Source organism: Myotis yumanensis, unplaced genomic scaffold (genome assembly GCF_028538775.1).
Source record: "Myotis yumanensis isolate MYYU_CA2020_CCGP unplaced genomic scaffold, mMyoYum1.0.hap1 SCAF_1, whole genome shotgun sequence".
Lineage (NCBI taxonomy): Eukaryota > Metazoa > Chordata > Mammalia > Chiroptera > Vespertilionidae > Myotis > Myotis yumanensis.
Window position 1 is genome coordinate 164,957,666 of NW_027223752.1, and position 21,731 is coordinate 164,979,396.

At 39.2% G+C, this 21,731-nt stretch overlaps 1 protein-coding gene across 4 annotated transcripts in view; it reads right to left on the minus strand.

Annotated features, from left to right (window-relative positions):
• The window catches only part of SFMBT2 (Scm like with four mbt domains 2), a 231,482-nt gene that overhangs the window by 40,493 nt on the left and 169,258 nt on the right, over positions 1-21,731 (minus strand). For all 4 annotated transcript variants that reach the window (XM_070391588.1, XM_070391568.1, XM_070391577.1 and 1 more), the window contains 4 exons: positions 19,413-19,495; positions 12,910-13,036; positions 2,780-2,893; positions 723-765 (listed from right to left, as the gene is read on the minus strand). In XM_070391588.1, coding sequence (XP_070247689.1) covers positions 723-765; positions 2,780-2,893; positions 12,910-13,036; positions 19,413-19,495 — 367 coding nt within the window. The remainder of the gene's footprint in view (positions 1-722; positions 766-2,779; positions 2,894-12,909; positions 13,037-19,412; positions 19,496-21,731) is intronic.

Genomic DNA, 21,731 nt, shown 5'->3' on the forward strand with positions numbered 1-21,731 from the left:
GGGGGGCAGTTGGGGGCAACCAGGTTGGTGTGGAAGGCAGTTAGGGGAGACCAGGTCAGCAGAGGGGGGCAGTGAGGGCAACCATGCTGGCAGGGGAGGAAGTTAGGGGCGACCAGGCTGTTGGGGGGGTGGGGCAGTTGGGGGCAACCAGGTTGGCGAGGGGTGAGAGCAGTTGGGGGTGTCCAGGCCAGGAGGGGGGACAGTTAGGGTTGATCAGGTCGGCAGGCAGAGGCATTTAGGGGTGATCAGGCTGGCAGGGGGGCCAGTTAGGGGCGATCAGGAAGGCAGGCAGGTGAGCAGTTAGGAGGCAGCCGGTCCTGGATTGTGAGAGGCAGTCAGACATCCCCCGAAAGGTCCCAGATTGGAGAGGGTGCAGGCTCGGCTGAGGGGACCCCCCCCCCCCCCCCGCATGAATTTCGTGCACCAGGCCTCTAGTCACTAATAGTGAGTGAGACTGGGGTGTCCTTCTGGTATGCTGAAGTGGAATCAAAGTGAGAAGTTAAAATTTTGAGAAGTTCCTTTAGAAGCACGCCCTGTGCCTTGCACAAAATAGGTGCACAGTAAATCATATTTTACTGTCATCTTTACTACTGTGCTATGTGTTAGACTAACTCTAATAACAACAGCCATGCTTCCCATCCTTTATGAAGACACTCCATAGTTTGTTTATCAGTTCATTTTTGAAAACTAAACAAACAGAAAAACAAAAAAAAAAAACTTACTGTTTTTCTGGCTGCACAACTGCAATTTTTCTCTTCTGTTGTGCTGTAAAACAGGCCAAAAAAAAAAAAAAAATCAGCTTGGCTAACTAGTTGGGTAAAAGCATTTCAAAAAATGGCTTTAAAGCTGTTAGTTTTAAAGTAACAATTTAAATACTGAAAAGTTATTTCATTCATGCCACAATTTTATCTTAATTGCTTCAAGCATAAAATAGACTTTGACTTATCAGAAATGAGGTCTAAATAGAATTTAGTACATTTAATCTTATCACTACACACTGTCTATTTCATTTTAAAATGTGATTTAATAAGAAAGAAAAATAGCACACATATCATACCTCACATGAACACACCTGGTAAGATGAATTGTTGCAAGTACGATTATCCAGATGACTTTTTTCCCCAAAGAAAATGTGATAAGTCAAATAATGTTACCATAATGGCTACTCCCAAATTAGGATTAGAGGCATGTTCTTAAACTAAAACATTTTATTATTGAAAGGAGAGTTGATATCTACCAAATGTGTCTATGAAATAGTAACATAAAGCAGTCAATAATAATTTTTTTGAAAAGAACATTTCCGTTTCATATTTATAATTGATTAGAACCACCTTAACAAAGACAGACCAGAGCTTCTGGCATCTATTTTGGTACAAATATTCCTGAAATTTCGACCATAAGCATAAATTAATCCCAACAAAACCTCTAAAGCTGTTGAGAGTTGGTGGGTTTAGACTTAGAGGGAAAAATAAAAAAACAATGACTTGAGATTGAAATAATTATCCTGGGCTCAAAATTTTAGAAATATTTCAAAGTGAGGGGGATATATTACTCTCATTAGATCAGTCTCACTGAACAGTATGGTATCTGAGAGAGAAGAATCCTTTAAAATTCACTTTGCCTACAATCAGAGCTACCTTCTTTATTTCACACAGTGTCCTACCCTACTCTTGATGAATATCTAATAGGAGGACTCTAGCTAAGTTCCCTTCAAAATTTGTCGACATCAGGAAATAAAAGAACAACTGTGAGATGGAACTTTTTCTATAGCAATGCTCTGAAATTCTACATAAGTGATCCACATGTACATCTAGTGTACATGTAATATACACTCAAGTGTACTGCTAGAAAGAAGTAAAGCTAGCATATAAATTACATTTAAAATATAAGAAATATCATCTGTGTCATAAAAATTAAAAACCCTTAGCTTTAAGGAAACAAAATTTTAAATAATATTTTTGATACACCTATGGTAGAATATTTAATGCCAAGGTTTATTAGGTTTGAAGATTTTCAAATGGTACCTTTTCAAAATAATGACCTATTATTATAAAAATGTACCTTAAAACACACTGTTGTACCTACAGGATATCCCCAAAGAAAGTATGCACACTTTAGCAGGTGATAGCTCAATTTTCAAAATGAAATGTATTTTAATAAACACTGCCTTTATAATTATTTAAAATGGGTGTATACATTTTTGGGACACCCTACATTTAAGTGCCTGTATTGTGGGATTGGTTAACCACTAATACTGTTTTTTTCCCCCACTAATGTTGTTTTAAGTTGGTACCGGATGTGATGTAATGCTCTTTTCAAAGTACAGTTGAAATCTCACTGGTCAATTAGGGCTAATAGTAGTTAAGTGTTTATATCTATGTCACTAAATTATTGGGACCAATTATGACTCCTTTGGGGTAAACCTCATGAGAAAACGTAGTCCTTTCTCAGATATGATAATACAAAAATATAGTAGTTAGTCTAATTTTTTAATAAAAATAATGAGCTGTATACAAAACAGAGAGAAGATTCCAGATATTTATTTTTGCCTCTCTGTGACCTTCAATTGTCCCGTCATTGAGACTTAGTTTATCAATCTGTGAAATGTTCATCTCATGCACTTAAGGAATAAATAAGATTTAAAAAATCGGTGCTCTGTGGGAAATTTAAAACCTTTTCTTTGTTTACAACTTGGCTATACTATCTTAACAAAATTGCCTATTTATTCATGCCAACTCTGGAGGTTATCCATCTGGGCTCCAAACTAGGCGATACTTACGGACTATTTTGTGAGGTGTAGTCAAAGGGTAAGAATTCGCTTCACACCAACCCACTGGGAAGATGTCCATGGATTCAACATCAACAATAAACTCTGGAGCAGGAGTCTGCAGGCCTGCATTGAAAAGTTAAGACAATAGGTACAAACAGGTTTTACCAAAAAAGACACTGAGGAAGACAGGAAAATACTGAGCATCCCTGAGACTGAGGAAAACATACTCCTGGACATTAAACACAAAACTGACAATAGCCTATGACAGACACAAATGCCTGAAATATGAAATAGTAAGAGTACAAAGGGGTTCAAATAGAGTTGGGGGGGGGAGGGTTGGAAAGGAGAGATTTCCCGACTGAAAATGGGAGGAGGAAGTAACCCAGAAGCAATGGCATCAGAGCCAGAAAAGCTAGAAGAGGGAACGAGTCTCTTCCTTTCCTCAGAATAGCTTTGAAATTAAAGAAATGTGGCTGAGCTTCAGGTGGGGGCCACAGGGCACACCTTTAAGCCACCAAGACATTCTTTACCCAGCACCAAGCAAAGATCAGCCTTTAGCTAATGAGAGTTAAACATGACTTTCTCTATAACACCAATTATGAGCAGTGAAAACAGATGACACAATTCTCTAGGGAACATGTTCCTTTATAAGTTTGATTGGAGTTGATTATTTTGAACTCAGTTTGCGGCTTGCAGACTTTGGCCATGTCACACCATAGTCTGTATGTAGTATTGTCTTTTTAGTGGGGATCTGCCTACTTCCTGTTTCATAATCATAATAACGTCCTGTGATAAATCAGCATCATAGTGGAGCCTCTGAAAAGGAGGAGAGATCTGGATGCAATGCCTGTATTAGCTAAAGTTTCAAGGAGCTCTAGCTACTGAAGAGAATAAAACTAGAACCCAGAAAACTAGTGAAAAGAAGAAAATTTTACTCTAAATCAATAGTCCTTTTTAAAAAAAAAAAACACTCTGAGAGAAGATACTCTTGAACCAAGAATCGAAAGATAAGGGATCTATTAATAGAGAGTGACTAATGGGCTCTGACCACTTAAATCTTACTTTGCTTTGGTTTCTACACTGAGAACCAAGATGAAAATAACACAGTAGGGCCTCGCACACATCCAGGTCATCACATGACATCTGATGACTTTTTAATCATATCACCTCAAAAAGTTAATTTCCTAAAGCTAAGTACCAGCAAACACAAAATGTGAGCTACAGTTACATTGATTCCCAACTTCTCAAATCTCATTCTAGAGTAGACATTGTGAAAACAGAGTATTATTTGATCAGTGGAGGTTCCCAATTTAGTGTCAAATCAAGATAGTGATGCATATAGTGCAATCTGAATGCAGATTCTGGTATATGTGAGCACTGAAAACAGATTCGTAGACACACATATTATCATCGCTATTAGTCACTTTAAACTTTTGATTTGTTCTCAAAGAAAGCAATTTCTGTTATTATCAATCTTAACTTACTTTTTGCTTAATTCTCCTATAATTTGAAAGATATATGCTAAATAAATGCAATAATGTTTTTAGGGATTACTTTGGAATAGAAATCATTTGTCTCATACAACTCAACTGTGAAAATTAATAAACAGAAACCTCATTTAAATTTTGTAATTAATTTGAGAAAGAGAGAGAAAGAAAGAAAGAGAAGCGTGCATTTGTTGTTCTACTTGTTTATGCATTTGTTGGTTGATTCTCGTATGTGCCCTGACCAGAACGAACCTGAAAACTTGGCATATCCAGATGACACTGTAACCAACTGAGCTACCTGGCGAGGGCAAACAGAAACCTCATTTAGAATGGAGAGAACTCTCACCCAAGTGTCACTCAATATACACTCACTGCTGATCCCAAGGGAAGAGAGGTACCTGCATCTGACAGGAAGTGGTACTACTGTGCCACCTCACAGGAGGAAGAGTCTTCCTTACCCAGTAACAGCTCAGCCTATGAGAGACCACCACAACTCAGTCAATGAGAAGTCACTATACTTGAACTTTCAGTTGCCTCCAATGGACTCTTCCTTTACAACAACTCCTCCCAACTCCATAAAGATTTCTCTCCTTTGTTTCTGAACTTCCGTGGTGTGCCATTAGGCCACATATCCAGAATTGCAATTTTTTGTTGTTCCCAAATAAGCCCATTTTGATGAAGAAATATCTGTCTATTTGTTCAAGGTCAACACAATCAATATTTAACCTATTTGTCAAATAAGTAACAAGACATCCCAAACAAACAAAAGGTAAAGAAACTCTCTAAGTAGCTCAAAGGTGGAAGTGATTTTTCTTGTCCCCAAAGGCACACAATTCTCCAGAGGTTGCAATGAAGAGGGTTGTTAGGTTATTTCCCCATTACACAGGGGATGAAGATGTTCTAGTCTTCACACTCACAAAAATAGTGTGTGTTTCTCAGTTACTCAACAATTTTGCTCACAAATTGAATTCAGCTACTAGATATGTTTCTATTTCCATATTTACATTTAGGTACAAATAACATTTTCAAGGTCAAAGTGGCATAAACTGAACTTTATAGCTTATTCCTTCCTGAATTATGACTTTTGTCTTCCAATGTTCTGCTAGTTCAAACATCACATCATATTAATGTTTTAATATATACACTCTGTAACAATGTATACATTAATACATTTCTAAGGCTGTCTTTACAGTACTTTAAAATTCTTTGATCATGCTTTCCATTCAATTAAGCAAATATTTATGAGCTGCAATGTGTCAGCTACCATATCCTCAAGAAAGTTATAGTCCTGTCTTCCTTCCACCCCCAAATCTAGCCCATTAAGGCAAAAACTAATGAGAAAGTGGGTTCTTTGTCATCCAGGGAAGATTTCGAATCCTGTTCTGAATGATGGTACCAATTCTTTATTTCTCTTTATCAACCTTATGAATCTGGATACATCTGGCTGAACTCAGAATAGTTTTTTAGAACATAATCTCTTATAATCCATTAAAAATGTATACAGTTCTCTTTTCTTGATTATTCTAGGATTGCCAAAACCACGTATGCAAAGCTAGATGCTCCAGTAAGGACCGCTGTAACATATTTATCATTTCACAGGAAAATCTCTTATAAATGACACAAGACCATGGCTCAATCTCTGACTTTATTTCTGCTGCATCAAGTCAATATGGACTCTACTTATTTGTTTTTATCCAGATCCTTCATTTAAAGAAAAACTTCAGGAAGCCTAAACCTCCATCTATGGAGAAGAAATTAAATAACTATCACACATGCATAAGATGGAATATCTTGCCGCTATGAAAAAGTATAAGAAACCTCTTTATATACTTATATGTAAAAACATGTATGTATAGTTGAATACACAGTGTTCGGCAGGGTACAGAATACTCTGTATATACAGTAGGCTACCATCTGTTTAAAAAAGAAAAATAACATATTTTTATATGTGCATGAAATAAATCTGGAAGGAAAAGCAAAATACTAATCCAGTGGGTGTCTGCTCAAAAAAGAACTGAGTGGCTGTAGGCTGAGAAGACAGGGGAGGTAGAGAGAATCTGACTAAAGATAGTTTCACTTATTTGGGGCCTTTGTGAATGAATTACTGATTTTACAATGACAACCTCACTATCATCACAATAACAACAACACAACACAAGATATTCAGAGAAGGAGGAGTATGGATACACCCTAGCATACCTGAATACAGTATTGCCATATAGGTCAGATTAATGAGGAACAAACCTGTCCTTAAAAGGGAACAAAGCTAAACTAGGAAATATTTCACTGCTAAGAGGAGAAGGACTTTCCATACTCACAAAGCAATTGTACAAGCACCTAAATTTGTAAGAATCACTTTGGAACCTTAAAAAAATATTGCAATTTGCTGTATCCAGAGACTGTGTCCTCAGACCAGAGGCTACCCTCCACTTCTACAAAACCCCACTTGCCCTTCTAATTACAGGGACTGTATCAGGGTTCAATCCAGCAGATGACTCAGGACCTTGCCATTGACTGTGACCTGTGCTACTCAGAACATCAGGATGAAAGAAAGAGACGGTTTGTGATGACACTGAAATCTTGGAAACACAGCCCTGTCACATTACATAATTGCTTCATTCCCAGCAAACTATGGAAGAGAACAAACATGGCGAGCACAGGAATAGCAGATGCTACTGGGGGACTGGAGACAAGAGGGATGTGAGGGAAGAGACTAAGAGCCAACTGTGAGAAAGATAATGTATTTTCATTGACTCCAGTATTAGAACTGGAACGACCCCTCCATCTCAGTTAAAAGCTGGGATGGGAAGAAAGGCAAAGGTATTTAAGGAAACAAGTTCACCTTGTTCAGTGCCCTCATTAATAGTTAAAGGTCACACCAAATTGTGATGGGCTCAGCATGTGATTAAGAGGTAAAGCACTAGAAGGATGAAGAGCTGGTTGATTATGGTGAGCAAGCAAGAACTGGGTGCTGGAAACCCCATGGGCCATCTATCATGCTTCTTCCATTGTCAGATGCCCATCCAGGAGTAGGATTTTAGAGTATCCCTTTGTCAGCTCCGGAACTAAATTCCCAAGGAATAAAGAGAGGAGCGAAACTGTGGCTGGCAAGATCCAGATGTGATAGAATACAGACAACCTAAAGGGAAACAGCAGAAATAGAATTCAATGTGTGTGTGGCAAGAGAGACATATACACTCACAGGATTGCAAATACTTACAGCACTTTCCCAAGTGTTTAATCCTCACCACAACCCTAAAAGATAGGGACAGCCAAGAAGTGGCACACTCAGGTTTCCAATCCAAGTAGTCTAGTTCCAGAGCCTCAGAAAGCATATAAGGTGGGCAGCTTTCTCCTCCTCCCCCTTCTCTCCCCTTCCCGCCCCTCACCTCTCCTTTCCTCCCCTTCCCTCTCCTCTCCTCTTCTGCTGCACTTGTTGTTTCTGGTTTATCTAGCAAGTCTTATTCTTCTTAGGGCCCCATATCCCTTCTGCAGAATTCCATTATGAGGTAACCATTGCCACCTACCACAAAGATGAAGAGCCAGATCTACCCTCTCTCTACAGGCAGATGATGTCAGGCTCAGACCTTTTGAACCAAAATGTGGTCAGTCAAAAGTCACAATCATCACAACAGCAGTTTGAAAGCCCAAACTTTGCTTTGGTTCCTGCTGCAAAGCCTGGAACCTCCATCCAAAGGCCTTCCTCCCAGATTTCCATTTTGTTGCGACAACCAGAGCCAGTTCTGTTGCTGGCTACCAAGTACCTGTCTAACTGCTCCATAGCTTGGAGGACAAAGCAGATTTGTTGTGACGAAGGCCTGCTCCCAGGGATAGCTCCCACTGCAGGGCCACCCTCTCTGACTGCAGGAAATTCTGCCCCATACTCTGATCTGCTGAAGCAGCTCCCTACAACAGTGCCTCCTGCAGGCCACACCTCTTTAAAGGTTTTAACCAACCCACACTGACTAGAAATGTAATTCTTTTCACATTTGCATTTCCCTTTGTTTCATTTTAGCAAGTCTAGCAAATGCTTTTTAACCACCTGACTTTTTCACAAATCATGGGAAGGCTTAAGGGGCAGTTTTCTGCACCTGATCTCCTAAAGAGAATAGGTTGATTCACAAACGTTTCTTTGAAACCTGCCGCACTCTGCCCATTTGACCTCTTAGAGTCCGTTACAAACTCCAGTGTGCGTGTGAATCACCTGGGGAGGGGATTTTAAAAGGCAGACCCCCAGGAATCTACATTTTAGTAGGACTCCTGTTGATTGTTGGTTATAATATGGAAGGTAGTTTCCTGGTACTGAACCAAGCATATGGAAAAACTGACCAAGAAGTCTTCGGATTTTAGCTGACAAGTATAAAATACTTCTTGTCGTTTCAAAATTTAGTTCGCAAAACAACCGTTCTGAAGGGGCTGCTGTATCCTACATCACTTTCTCATTAGGGACCACAGATTTTATTTATTCCTCATGTCGATTCAGCAAACACTGCGTGAGCGCATGAACTCGTGTACAAACACTGTGCTATGTGATAGGCTATAGGCGAGGATGGGAGCACAGCCCTGTGCAATGGCTCACAGCACCAATCACAGTACATTTCAGCATTTAATACCAAGAAGAAATGAGGTTTTAGGACCCACAGAACTTAAAAACTGGAGGTACAGAAACTGGAGGTACAGTCCATTCTTGACTGACATTGGGCAAGAAAGCATAATCAGTATCTCAGGCAGAAAGGGACTATAGCAGGAAACTAGGTGCCTATAAGATCCTTGGGAGGGATGGATGACAGAGGTCATGAGCCCCACAATGGACTATTTTAAGGCCACTGTGGCGTCCCATGGGCAGGAAGCCATGATCTGTGGCCTGCCACTGGCTCCAGTCCCTCTCACAACTCCAGTTTGTGAGGAAACACTGGGACTGCTGCAGCACCCCAGAGACCCTTGGAGCTTAGGAATAGAAATGGACGCACCAAGTCTAGCTGCTAACACTCCAGGGCCTTGCTTGCCAGCAGGAGCAGCAGCAGGGAGGTCGCCTCTGCTTCATTCTGTCCTTCGAAGCTCACATGAGTAGATACCAGAGGTGGAGCCTGTTTTGAACTCAGTGTGCTATCGTGTATGGGCATCTGGGAGATAATTTTAAGGTCCCCAGCCCCTGCAGGCAGAGAGGAAGGTGGGCTGTGGTGCTGAGAGCCAATCAGCCATCCCAGCATCCCCTCTTTCCATTTAATTGTAAAAGAATCTGTGTTGTGTGAAAATCAAACATACAAGATCTTCGGTTCCATAATGAAATGTTGGAGGCTTATTCTCTTCAGCAAGTTAGCCGAGAAACAGTAAGTTTCATTTTTAACATTAAGTAACAAAGCAAGACATGCGTTGTTAGCTCTGCTCACGTGTCAGGCATGTCAGTGGATAAACAGGAGGCATTTTCAGTAACGACTCACACCCCTGATATGGTGGTGTCATGCCCCTTCCTCTTAGTAATTTCCTTTCTTATCTCCATTTTCCCCTCACATTCAGTCTTCCTCTTGTGAAGAAGTGTAATATACATTTCTAACCCTTGCTTTGGTTGTTTTTGTTTTAATGAAGATGTTTTCTTTATATGTAAGTTCCTCCGCAGTCATGTGCAATTCCCCTAACCACTCCCCTGCCAGCCTGATTGCCCCCAACTGCCCTCCCCTGCCAGCCTAGTCGCCCCCAACTGCCTTGCCCTGCTGGCCTGATCACCCACAACTGCCCTCCCCTGCCAGCCATCTTGTGGCTGTGGGTGACGCCATCTTTGAGGGTGTGGCAGTAATTAGCATATTCCCTCTTTATTGGCTGTGGGTGCCGCCATCTTTGAGGGAGTGACAGTCAATTAGCATATTCCCTCCTTATTGGCTGTGGGCACCACCATCTTTGCAACAGTGTGAGGGTCAATTAGCATATTCCCTCTTTATTAGATAGGATGCTCAGGCTGGTACACACGATTCCCTAGAGCAGAGTATTACCATAGAGAAAGCACGACAATGTCCTTCTCAAAACACAAAGCCCCTTCATCAGAAACTGCCCTTGCTCACTATCAACAGCTTGTGAGAGGTTGAGATTCTTTCCAAATAGGCACCTAAAATAATATTACACAAATCTCATGTATTTTATTCATTGCCCCCCTTCAAAATGGGCTCCTTTATAGACACTTAAAGAATGATCTGACTTCAAGAGAAGTGAAATATTAAATAAAAATCACCCTTTCAATGACCTACAAGTGGTCAATTAGCCATGTGTTGAAAATACTTCAAATCAATTTAATGCACAAATATAACTGATAAATTGTTATGAAGTACTTCATAAATTCAAAGTGTCGAATAAATGGTCTATAATCAGCATCACCATCATCATAAAAGTACTCAACAGGCACAAAGTGACCATAGTGAATCGCTAACATTTTGTCCCCAGGACTGAGGAAAGAAAACACTATTACATAAAACTGAAATAATGAGAAATAAGTACCAGCAAGCTTGCTATTATATCAAACGGTAAATCTTCAGCAAGGGCCCAAACCAAAAACTAACAAAAAACCCCACAAAATTTAAGACCATTCAAGGAGATTGAGTGGAATTTAATTTATTTGATGAGACAAATGCATAATTTTGACCAATAATTCCAGGTAGATGATAGTCAATAGATTGTTTAAATTTTTTCTTTAAATGTGCAAGGCCTGGAAAAATGGATAATTTACTTTCTGACCTGCTTCAGAAGACTAACTAACTCATTACTACAGAATGGAAAGCACTCTGAAGAATAAGCAAAAGAGCTGCCATGAACTGACTTGTATTTTTTTTGCTATAAATCCACAAATTTATATCCAAAGAAAAACAGCAATTTGAATATAAATAAATTATGACTGCCAAATAATTTTAACCACAATGTGCTAAATAATAATGATGATACATGGGCTCTGAACATTTCCATTTTTGTTTTTAAATTAACAATGTAAACAAGACTCCAATCTAGTGATATAGCTTAGCATAGTATTAGGTAACATGTTCGATTAAGGATTCAAAATCATCCAAGAGCTCCTATTTTTCCAGGAGCAGTTGAATCAACTTTACATGTAGTAATGAAAATAAGGTCACACTATTCCTGTGGCTGCAGAAATATCACTATTATGCCTGTGTCTACCTTTTTGCTACTTCTACTAGAGGCCATTTTATTTGAAAAATAAAGCAATCAACTTTTTGAGAATTTCCTCTTATTTCAAACTAGAGGCCGAGTGCATGAATTCCTGCATGGTTGGGGTCCAGCTTGCCGGCCCAATTGGGATCAGGCTGGCGGGGACAGGGAGGGGCCATGGGCAGTTGGCCGGCCGGCCCCACCCCTAACCGGGGGCAGAGCCAGCCAGTGGGAGGGGCCACAGGTGGCCACACCCTAGTCGAACTCCTGGTTGAGGGGACAATTTGCATATTAGCCTTTTATTATATAGGATTGGAAATTTTAAACCATGGTAATGTTTTAAACTATTTTCTGGGAATTAATGACACCTATGAGGTTTAGCTAAAATCACTGCTCTCTACCCTTCCCACTCTCTTGAACTGTAATGTTGATGAGATGGTAGGCCTATCTAAAAACTTTCAATGCTTGTTAGACCTGCTTACTGATGAAATAAGGATGAAGATATTAGCAGCAATTCTATGACCTTCCAAACTTTCTAGTCCAATGGTAATACAAGCATGTTAAAAGATCTAAAATATAGACCAGGAAAGCTAACATAACTTCATTATTCATATCTAGTCTTATTGTTTTTTCATAAATACTTAAAATAACTATTGAGTGCTGTGAAACTGAAAAACAAACAATCAAACAAACAAAAAACTCAAAGTATTTTAAATCACAGAAAGATGGGAAAATCTTGGAGATCAAATTCATTTCAATTCTTTCTCATTGAAAATATAACATCTATAAAATATAGTCTTCTATCTAAATTCAAAATGTGATCAAGGTTTGTTTACAAAGTACATTATTCTGTGAATTATCTGTATAATTGTAAATAAAATGTAGCTATAAAGAACAGTTTAAACACCAACAAACAAGTTTAAATCCTGTTTATTATACAGGGGTGGGCAAAAGTAGGTTTATAGTTGTGAATATACAAAACAGTTTATTCTTGTATTATTACTTATTAATTACTGTATTATTTATTTGTATTACAAGTATAAACCTACTTTTGCCCATGCCTGTATATTTGGGGAGAAAGTTGTCTCCATTTACTATTTTAAGGAAAAATTAAACAACTATGGAAGAAACCAAAGTAAGGGTATTACTCACATTAAAATATACAATTCTATCCTCATAATAACCAAGACTTCATAATAACCAAGACCTCAAATACCAGTCTTAGTGACTCATATTAATTTAATTGTGACATTAGCTTTTATAATCATAGATGTAAAAAAGCCCACTGTGTTCCAAACATAATTATCACTCCAGCATCTCATTTCATGAAATTATTAAATTAAAATGAGAACCTCTGTACAAATTTGTATTTGATTAGTTTCACTTACTTGAGAACACTGAATAATTTAAGAGCTGTTTAAGTAAAAGGAACACAAAAAGGACACTTCTGAGACATGCTGGACGGATCCTAAATTCTCCAGAATGGTTACATAGCGGGCATACCTTCCAGGTGAAGCCACAGCAACCGCCCCTTCACCCTCACGACAGAGGCCACACAGAGCTCTCCTGGATTCCTGGGGTTTACGGCTTCAAGCTTCATGTTCTTTGTGAAACCCCGGCTGAATGATGTCTGAAAGAGAGAAATGACACTGAGCCATTGGTACCACAGCAAGACAGCATGCAGCAACAAAGCTGGCCAACTGAGGAAGCAGACATGCACACAGGCACACGCGCACACACAGACTTTATTTATCAGACGAGCAGACTGTTCCCATGTTTGTCTTTCCAGCCACTCATGGAGAAAGAACCATGCCTTCTTCATTTGTATCCTAGAAATTAGAGCTCTGCTTGGCACATAGCAGGTGCCTAGTAATATGTGTTGAATGAGTGAGAGGATGAACACATGATCCCTTTCCAGCCACATATGCATCCTTACTCCTACAGATTCACTGAGATGCTAATCATTTCTTCTACTTCCCTAGATTCCTCACCAAGATCAGACTCTGGCACATTTGAGGTGTTAAAGGAGAGAGATCAAGTCTCTACCTTGAAGAGTGTCTTTTCGTGTGTCTCTCAGTGCAGGTGTCCTGGTGATGAGTTCCCAGAGTTTTCCTTTATCTGAAATTATCTTTATTTTTCCTTTCTGCTTTTTGCTTATTTTTATTTACTTTCTATATTCACATTTCAAAAATTTACAAATAGAAAAATTCACTCTTTTTGGTGCAGTGCGCTACGAGGGCAAGGCTGTTAGGAGAACACATACAGTCGTATGGCCACAACCACAATGGAGATACTGAGCAGTCCCTTCACCCCCAAAACCCCTTGCACTGGCCTTTCAGTAATCATTTCTTCCTAGGCTCCCAATTCCTGGACCACTTATCTGTTTTCTGCTCCTATAATGTCACCTTTTCCATAATGTCATATAAGTGAAATCATATACTACATAGCCTTTGAGTTTGGCTTCTTTCACTAAGCAAACGGCATTTGAGCATCACTCACGCTATTGCACGAATCAGTAATTTATCCTGTGCTACTGCTGAGTAGTTTATGTAGATGTACCACAGTTTGTCCATCATTTACCAGTTGCAAGACATTTGAGTGGTTTACAATTTCTGGTGATTGTGAATAAAGCCGCTATAAACATTTAAGCACATGCTGTTGTGTGAACATTAATATATTAGTCAGCTCCGGCTGCCATAAAATACCACAGACCTAGTAGCTTAAATAACAGAAATCTATTTTCTCACACTTCTGGGGACTGGTAGTCTGAGCACAGTGTCAGTGGAGTCAGTGGCATGTAAATGGCAGTCTTCTCCCTGTGTCTCCACCTATTCTTTCCTCCAAGCTTGTGGTGTGTGCTCTTCTTATCAGGACACTGGATTAAGGCCCACCGTATGGCCTAATTTTACCTTCATTACCTCTTTAAAGACTCTAACTCCAAATACAGTCACATTCTGAGGTCCTGGGGTTAGGCCTTTAAAGCATGAATTTTGGAGGGACATAATGCAGCCTATAACACTGTTTTCATTTCTCTAGAAACAAGATTGCTGGACCATATGGTAAATCTATAATAATAAAAGCATAATATGCTAATTAGACTGGACAGCCAAATGACCCTCCGGACATCTTTCCAGACGATCTTCCAGATGAAGCCGGGGCTGCGAGGGCCGAGCTCCTTGCACGAATTTCATGCATCGGGCCTCTAGTGTACATATGTTTCTAAAAAACTGCCCCAAAAAACTGCCCAATTATTTTTGAATATATAATTTTGCATTCCCATCAGCAGTGTATACAGTTCCAGTTGCTAAACATCCTCCCAACTGATACTGCCAGTTTTTCAAATTTTAGCCATTCTTATAGGTAAGTCTAGTGGCATCTCACTGTGGCTTTAACATGTGTTTTCCCTATGACTAATGACATTGAGCAGTTTTCACTTTTGTCATTAGTATATCTTCTTTGTTGAAGTGTATTATTATTTTTTAAAATATATTCTTATTGATTTCAAAGAGGAAGGGAGAAGGAGAGAGAGAGAAACATCAATGTTGAGAGAGAATCACTGATCAGCTGCACGCCCCCTACTGGGGATGGAGCCCGCAACCCAGGCATGTGCCCTTGACCGGAATCGAACCTGGACCCTTCATCGCAGGCCGATGCTCTATCCACTGAGCCAAACAGGCTAGGGTGAAGTGTGTTGTTCTTACCTTCATTCTTGAAGTATATTTTTACTGGATATAGAATTGTAATTTTTTTTCCTTATAGTACTCTAAAGAAGTTGGTTCACACTCTTTTGGCCTCTGTTGTTTCTGATGAAAAGTTTGTTATTATTCAAACTGTCTTCCTCTATTTGAAATGTATTATTTTTCTCTGGACACTTTCAAGAGTTTTTTCTCAATGTTTATTGGTTATCAGCAATTTGACTATGTTGGGTTTCTTTGTATTTATGCTGCTTGGGGCTCATTAAGATTCCTGAACCTGTAAATTTAGATCTTTCAGCTGCTTTGTTAATTAGGGATCACTATTTCTTCATATATTTTTTCCTTCCACTTCTGTACCCACTTCTGGGTCTCCAGTTCACATGAGATTTTCCCTCAGATCCTCGAGATTCTCTTCATCTTCCTCCCAACCCCATGCCAACTTTTTTCTCTGTTCTTCAGATAGGATAATTTCTGTCTTCAATATCATAAACTCTTTCCTTGCTCATATCTACTCTACTATTACGCCCTTTCAATGAATTTGCTTATTTCAGATATTGTGTTTGTCAGTTTTAGAATTTCCCTTTTTTATACTTCTACTTCTGTTTTGGCACTTCCTATCTTTTCATTCATTAGAAGAATATTTTCCTTAACATCAATGCTTCTAAAACTTTAGAGGGTATCAAAATCACTTGGAAAGCCTTTAAAACATAGGACTGCTGGGCCTCATCCTAAAGTCTGTGATTCAGCTTATTTGAAGTAAGACAATTTGTATTTCCATCACGGTGACGCTGAAGGAGCTGGCCTTCGGACCACACTTTGGGATCCAGTGCTTTCCACTACTGAGCTTAGTTATAATAGGGACTTTAAAATACTTGACTGCTACCGACATCTGAGTCATTTGGGATTTGGTCTCTGTTCATTGTCTTTTCTATTGAAAATGAGTCAGATTTTCCTATTTCTTCCTATTTTTTTCCTATTTCTTTTACTGAGCAAGTTTGGATTGAAATCTGGATGTTTTAAATGTTATGTCATAGAAACCCTGGATTGTGGCATATTACTCCCAGAGTGCTGATTTTTCTGTGATAGCAAGCAATTAACTTGTTTGGTCTCAAACTACACACTTGTCTCTTGAGAAGCAGCTCAGATTTCAATTCACTTCTTTCATCCTTAACCACTAGGCTGCTTGGAGTTTTCCTGGCAAATACATGGTTTAAGGATTTATACCCAGAATTTGTGGTTCCTCCTCCTGGCTCTCCCCTGTTTGTGATGCCTCTTACTTTCCAGTAGCTGTGGTTTTCTAAATTCTGTTATTGTGTTCTTATAATCACTTATAATCACTGTTTCAGTCATCTCATACGTTGTCAACTGTGGCTGACCTCAGGCCACTCATCTGAAAATTTGGGGATGATCACCCCACGGTCTTCTTTTTACTAAACACCTGCCTCCCTACCCCCAGTATCTGCCTGCTTTTGTTCATGTTCCACATCCTTCAGTAGCTGTTTTCATTCTGCCCAGTGTTTAGTTGCTATCTGTGAGAGGATGGATTCAGTATGAGCTTAGCCATTACTGGAAGCAAATTCACTTTTAAATAAATGTGATATACAAATTTCCAGTCACCCACTCTATAAATTTTAACCAGATATGACAATTCCACATAAATATATATGTTTCAAAATATACAAACTGAGATAAACAAGTTCCTGTAAGTAACAGATTACATCTCTTTGTTACTGATGGAAGGAAACCAAGGTAACTCACATTTATATGTCTTTTTATATAAGTTAAGTTGAAATGAAAGTCTATCTCTATGTAAACAGAACAAGATTATCCAATGTATGTTAAGAGACCAATTTGCTCTTTTCCTTTATATTTCCTTGGACATAAGAATCAAAACTACTCTATCTGGGCTATTTTCCTACAAACCATCCTAACTTATCCACACATATTATGTATTGAGCTTCTTTCTGATAATACAACTTGATAGTCTGGCTGCCTATAAAGTCTCTAAATAAGTTAAAATGCCATTTATCCTACTTAATAAGGGAAAGCTACAACCACATAACCTCTGTTTGAGGGTAATTTATAAAGGATCAATGGCAAAACCGTTACCTGTGAGTTTATTTTATGAAGCATTTGGCCTTGTAAATCCATTTCAGAACTGCCTGTGATTGTTAAACATCCTCAGGGAAATGTCATCCATGTATCCACTTCTAAACTACCTCTCCTCTGCTATACACGAGATGTATGATTAAAAAATGAACTCATAATAAGCATACTGAAGAGCACTGTAGCAAGCAACTAAAATTCAGCAAAGTACCAGTAATGCAACTCATATGTCAACAGGCAGATAACAATCCTGTCGATTAAATAAATGAGGAGCCAGAAAAAAGGGATCATATTTGTAACAAGTGCATCCCTAATAAATACACCAATGTATTTACTAGAACAGATGTAATCTGGGTAGCTAAATCCTAAAAGCTCAGAGGCCACCTGGGGATGTGGCTACTTGCTCCACTATTAAAATGAATTTGGACAACAGCTGGCTGAATGGGAGCAGAGGACAGATAAAAAGAAGCCTTGGTCTCAGAAAAAACTCCTCCTTAAATACAGGACCAGGGGACATGGGAGGATTTTCTTCCCAAAGCTGAAGAATCAAGGAAGGATTTTTATTCTTTTCAGGCAGAAAGCACAAAGTTAAGGGGTTTGAGCATATGATGAAGTGTTTCCATGATCCTGAATGAAAGGCCAGAAGGCCAGTCAACAAGTGACGTCAACATGGTAAAAAGGTTAATAAAACCGCATTGGACTTCATAAGCCTTGAGTGATCACCGGCTGCTATCCTCATGGTGGCATGATTACACAGCTGCCCCCTTCAAACCACCTAAACACTCACCATGCAGTGCTTTCAACTACAGAAGAACTGCCTTTGTGCAAAGGCTATGGTCATACAAGTAGAAAGTCCATTTAATCATTTATAAAGCTTTGATTTCCACTCTGCCACTGATTTGTTTCTGTATTTAGGAGTACAAGTTGACCCAGTAATCAACCTACTTAATTCTCCAAAATCTGTTTTTGACTTATACTCAGTATTGAGTTTCTCTCTATTAAGTCAACCCTTTCCTCCTCTCAGTTTTCATATTCTGTTACCTTGCAGAACAAATTATAGGGAGGGTGGCAATGAATCAGCAGCAATAGAAGCCCATGTCTAGAAAACAAGTCTGTGATTCTGGAGCACTCTGCACTTAGTATCTGCAGTCCTCAGCTGGTAGACTGCGTCTTTTCTCAGCACAAGGAATTAGCTTCATCATGAAATATGTGTTCAACACGCTAAACTATACATTTATGCCTCATTCTTAAATCAGAGATACTAATCTATGTCTCTTTTCATAGTTCCCCAGGGTTGATGAAATACAAATGAATAATTTATAAACTACTCAATACAACCAACTCTGATAACTAAGCAAATACATACATGTATGAGCACACACACACACACACACACACACACACACACACACTCACACACTCACACACACACAGCTATTTTATTTGTCACAAAAATCCTATTACTATGCCAATAAGTTCTATTTGAACAAGGTAAGGGCTTAAAGTAAGCACAGGAAAGTACAAAATTGTTGGACTAGCATCCTAGTAAAATAATCAAATGCAAAAAAATTAAGATCATATTTTAAGAATATTCCTCAGGTACAGAGAATCTCCTATTGCTGGCTTATCAATATTATACTCCATAGTCACCAATAGCTGTGCACTTGCTATTGATGGTACAGTTTGTCCTCCCTCTTCTATAGTATGGACTCATGGTTGGGGAACTAGCTGGGCATCTCCTAGCCTCATTCATGGTGCAGATGAGTGGCTGGTTCTCACTGAGAGAAAGGGAACAGAGTACCATGTGTCAGTATCGGCTACACTGCTTAGAACTAGGGCTATCTACTCCTGAACTTCTCTCCCTATCTGCTCACCAGATTCAGGGGCTGAAACCAAAACATATCTAGCTCAAGGCTCACCACAATGAGAAGAACCAGCTAGAAATCCAGTACATCCTGGATCCTTCCCTCAGTGAGAACTAAATTTATAACATGTTTCAGCCACTATACCTTTAGTAATCAATTTTTACTACCTTCCAGAATTACTCTAATAGACAAACTGAAAGGAGGACTTTTCAAAACTGTGAAAGTTTTGGGATTCCATAGAACACAGCAGCACTCTTGCTCAATAAATAGAAAACAATTGATGGCAGTTATGGTGAGCAACAGCTATGGTAAAAGGAGTAGCAAGAAACAAGCGTCTTACATTTTTGAAGCAGAAAGGAGGTGCTTCTTCCGTTCCATGCTGCTTGTGATAATCGGCCCAGTCGAAGTCCTGGCCGGAATAACCTGTGCAGGAAAGAACATGGGCAACATTAACCAGGCTAAACACTGACAGTGAACAGCTTTACAGTGCCACTAATTAAAATAATGAGGGGTGCAAGGATAGGCTCCCCAAAGGTGAAGCCTTTTCTTACACCTGACAGCACATAGGATTTTATGAGGGTTGAATGAAATATTTTGAAAAATGTGAAGTACTACATACAGGTAAGGTGCACCATTATTATCAGAATGTGGTGCCTGGAAACCAGGTAAAGATAAGGTGGAATTGACCCACACCAGCGCATGACAATGGGTAGATCTGTTCTGGAGAAGAATAGATGATATTGAGGGAGGGGTTTGAGAAACAACTATTCATATATGCTAAATTTAATGAGATACAGATCTTACCAAAGTAGTTTTTTCTTTCTTTATTCATTTGATTTTGGAGGGAGGGTACACTTATAAAATATATATCCATCATAGCCACCACGACAAGATGTGGGAAAAGTTGAAAGAGGAAAACAGTTCTAAATGATAAAGTAAGAACGACACTGAGTGTATGGCTTAACCTAGATGGGAAAATACATCTTAATGTGTATTTGTATTTCCTGTGGAAAAAAGGGCTGGGATAGAAATGAAAAATACAGTAGTAATTAGGATTCATTGAAACTGTACAAAATGTCACTATACCAGTGATGGCGAACCTATGACACGCATGTCAGAGGTGGCACGCGAACTCATTTTTTTGGTTGATTTTTCTTTGTTAAATGGCATTTAAATATATAAAATAAATGTCAAAAATATAAATATTTGTTTTACTATGGTTGCAAATATCAAAAAATTTCTATATGTGACACGGCACCAGAGTTAAGTTAGGGCTTTTCAAAATGCTGACATGCTGAGCTCAAAAGGTTCGCCATCACTGCACTATACTCATCATTTAGTATTCTACCTTTATTGGTTTAAGTGAATGTAAAATACATTTAAGTATATTTTTGATGCAAAAGAGATTGGAAAGATTTCTTTTCCCGCATATTGTCATAAATTTATACCTGTAAATTCACTTAACATGGGGACTTTAGTTCCTAAATCCCACAGTTGCAGAGTAATGACAGAAATTCTTTACTAAAGAAACTCAAGATACCGGTTGCCTCCTACCTCCGTCTGTACTCACAAGTACAAAATAATGTTCTTTTCATTAAGTCAGCACAATTTACCCAACTTTTCCTAAAATGGAGGGATTAACCAAGAAGGTAGTTGTCCTCCTCTGGCCCAGGGACTGGCCCTTGACCCTCCCATGTGCTGCTCCCCATCAGTGGCAGAGGTACCCCCTTCCCTATAAGACATCCCTCTCATTCTATGAAGATTGACAAGTCCTCACTTCTTTCCCATAAGGAGATAAGAAGTCTCAGAGTTTTGAGGTGCTATGTACTCTTTCTAGCTGGTTCTGAACAGGGCCAGCACATCTTCCAGCTGCCTTCCCCCACAGCTTTCCAGAACTGCCCCTCCGGCCAGAGGCTCTTGCAGCAGACGTTTCTGGAAGGGATCAAACCAACTTTCTTCCGAATATTCATAAGCAAAATAAAACGTGTGCTAAACAAGGTAATGCAAGTTCCTGTGCAATTACTATAACCTGCCACTTGAAGAGTAGTAGTCTGTCTGGAACTGTTTTGGGTCAAATACTCACATTAATGTATAAGAAAAGGAGGATTCCAACTGGCGAGAAGTTACCTAACAGTACGAAGGGTACTGAACCAGAAGGGAGACTGATTTTAGATCCAGTTCTTCCAGGAACTAGATGGATCAAGGTAAAAGTAAATTAAACTTTCTATGCAACAAACTTTATCTACTACTTCAAAAAATAAGGAGACGATCTTATAAAGTTCCCTTTAGCTGCTGCATTCCATGACTCAGAACCACCACTGCTAATAGTTCACTGTTGCTGCTTTGGATTTTTTTCCTTTCCTCTGTGCTTAATGTCCTTTTCTTCTCCCAGGAGAAACGTGTAGCAGGGCTGACAAACAGAGGTTATGTGACAAGACATTCCCTAGCTGAGCTCTCAATTGAACAGCTGAAGACAAGATGATCCGCTGCAACAGGACCCGATTTGTTTCGTGGTGTGGCCAGTCGACTGTTACAAAGTCAAGATCTCCTCTGTTCCATCTCTTCCCTACACTTCTGCTGCTTCCTTACTTAATTTTGTGAATGAGGAAACCTCATCAAGATCATAGGGGAAGAATAAAAAATTAGGAAAAATGTATAT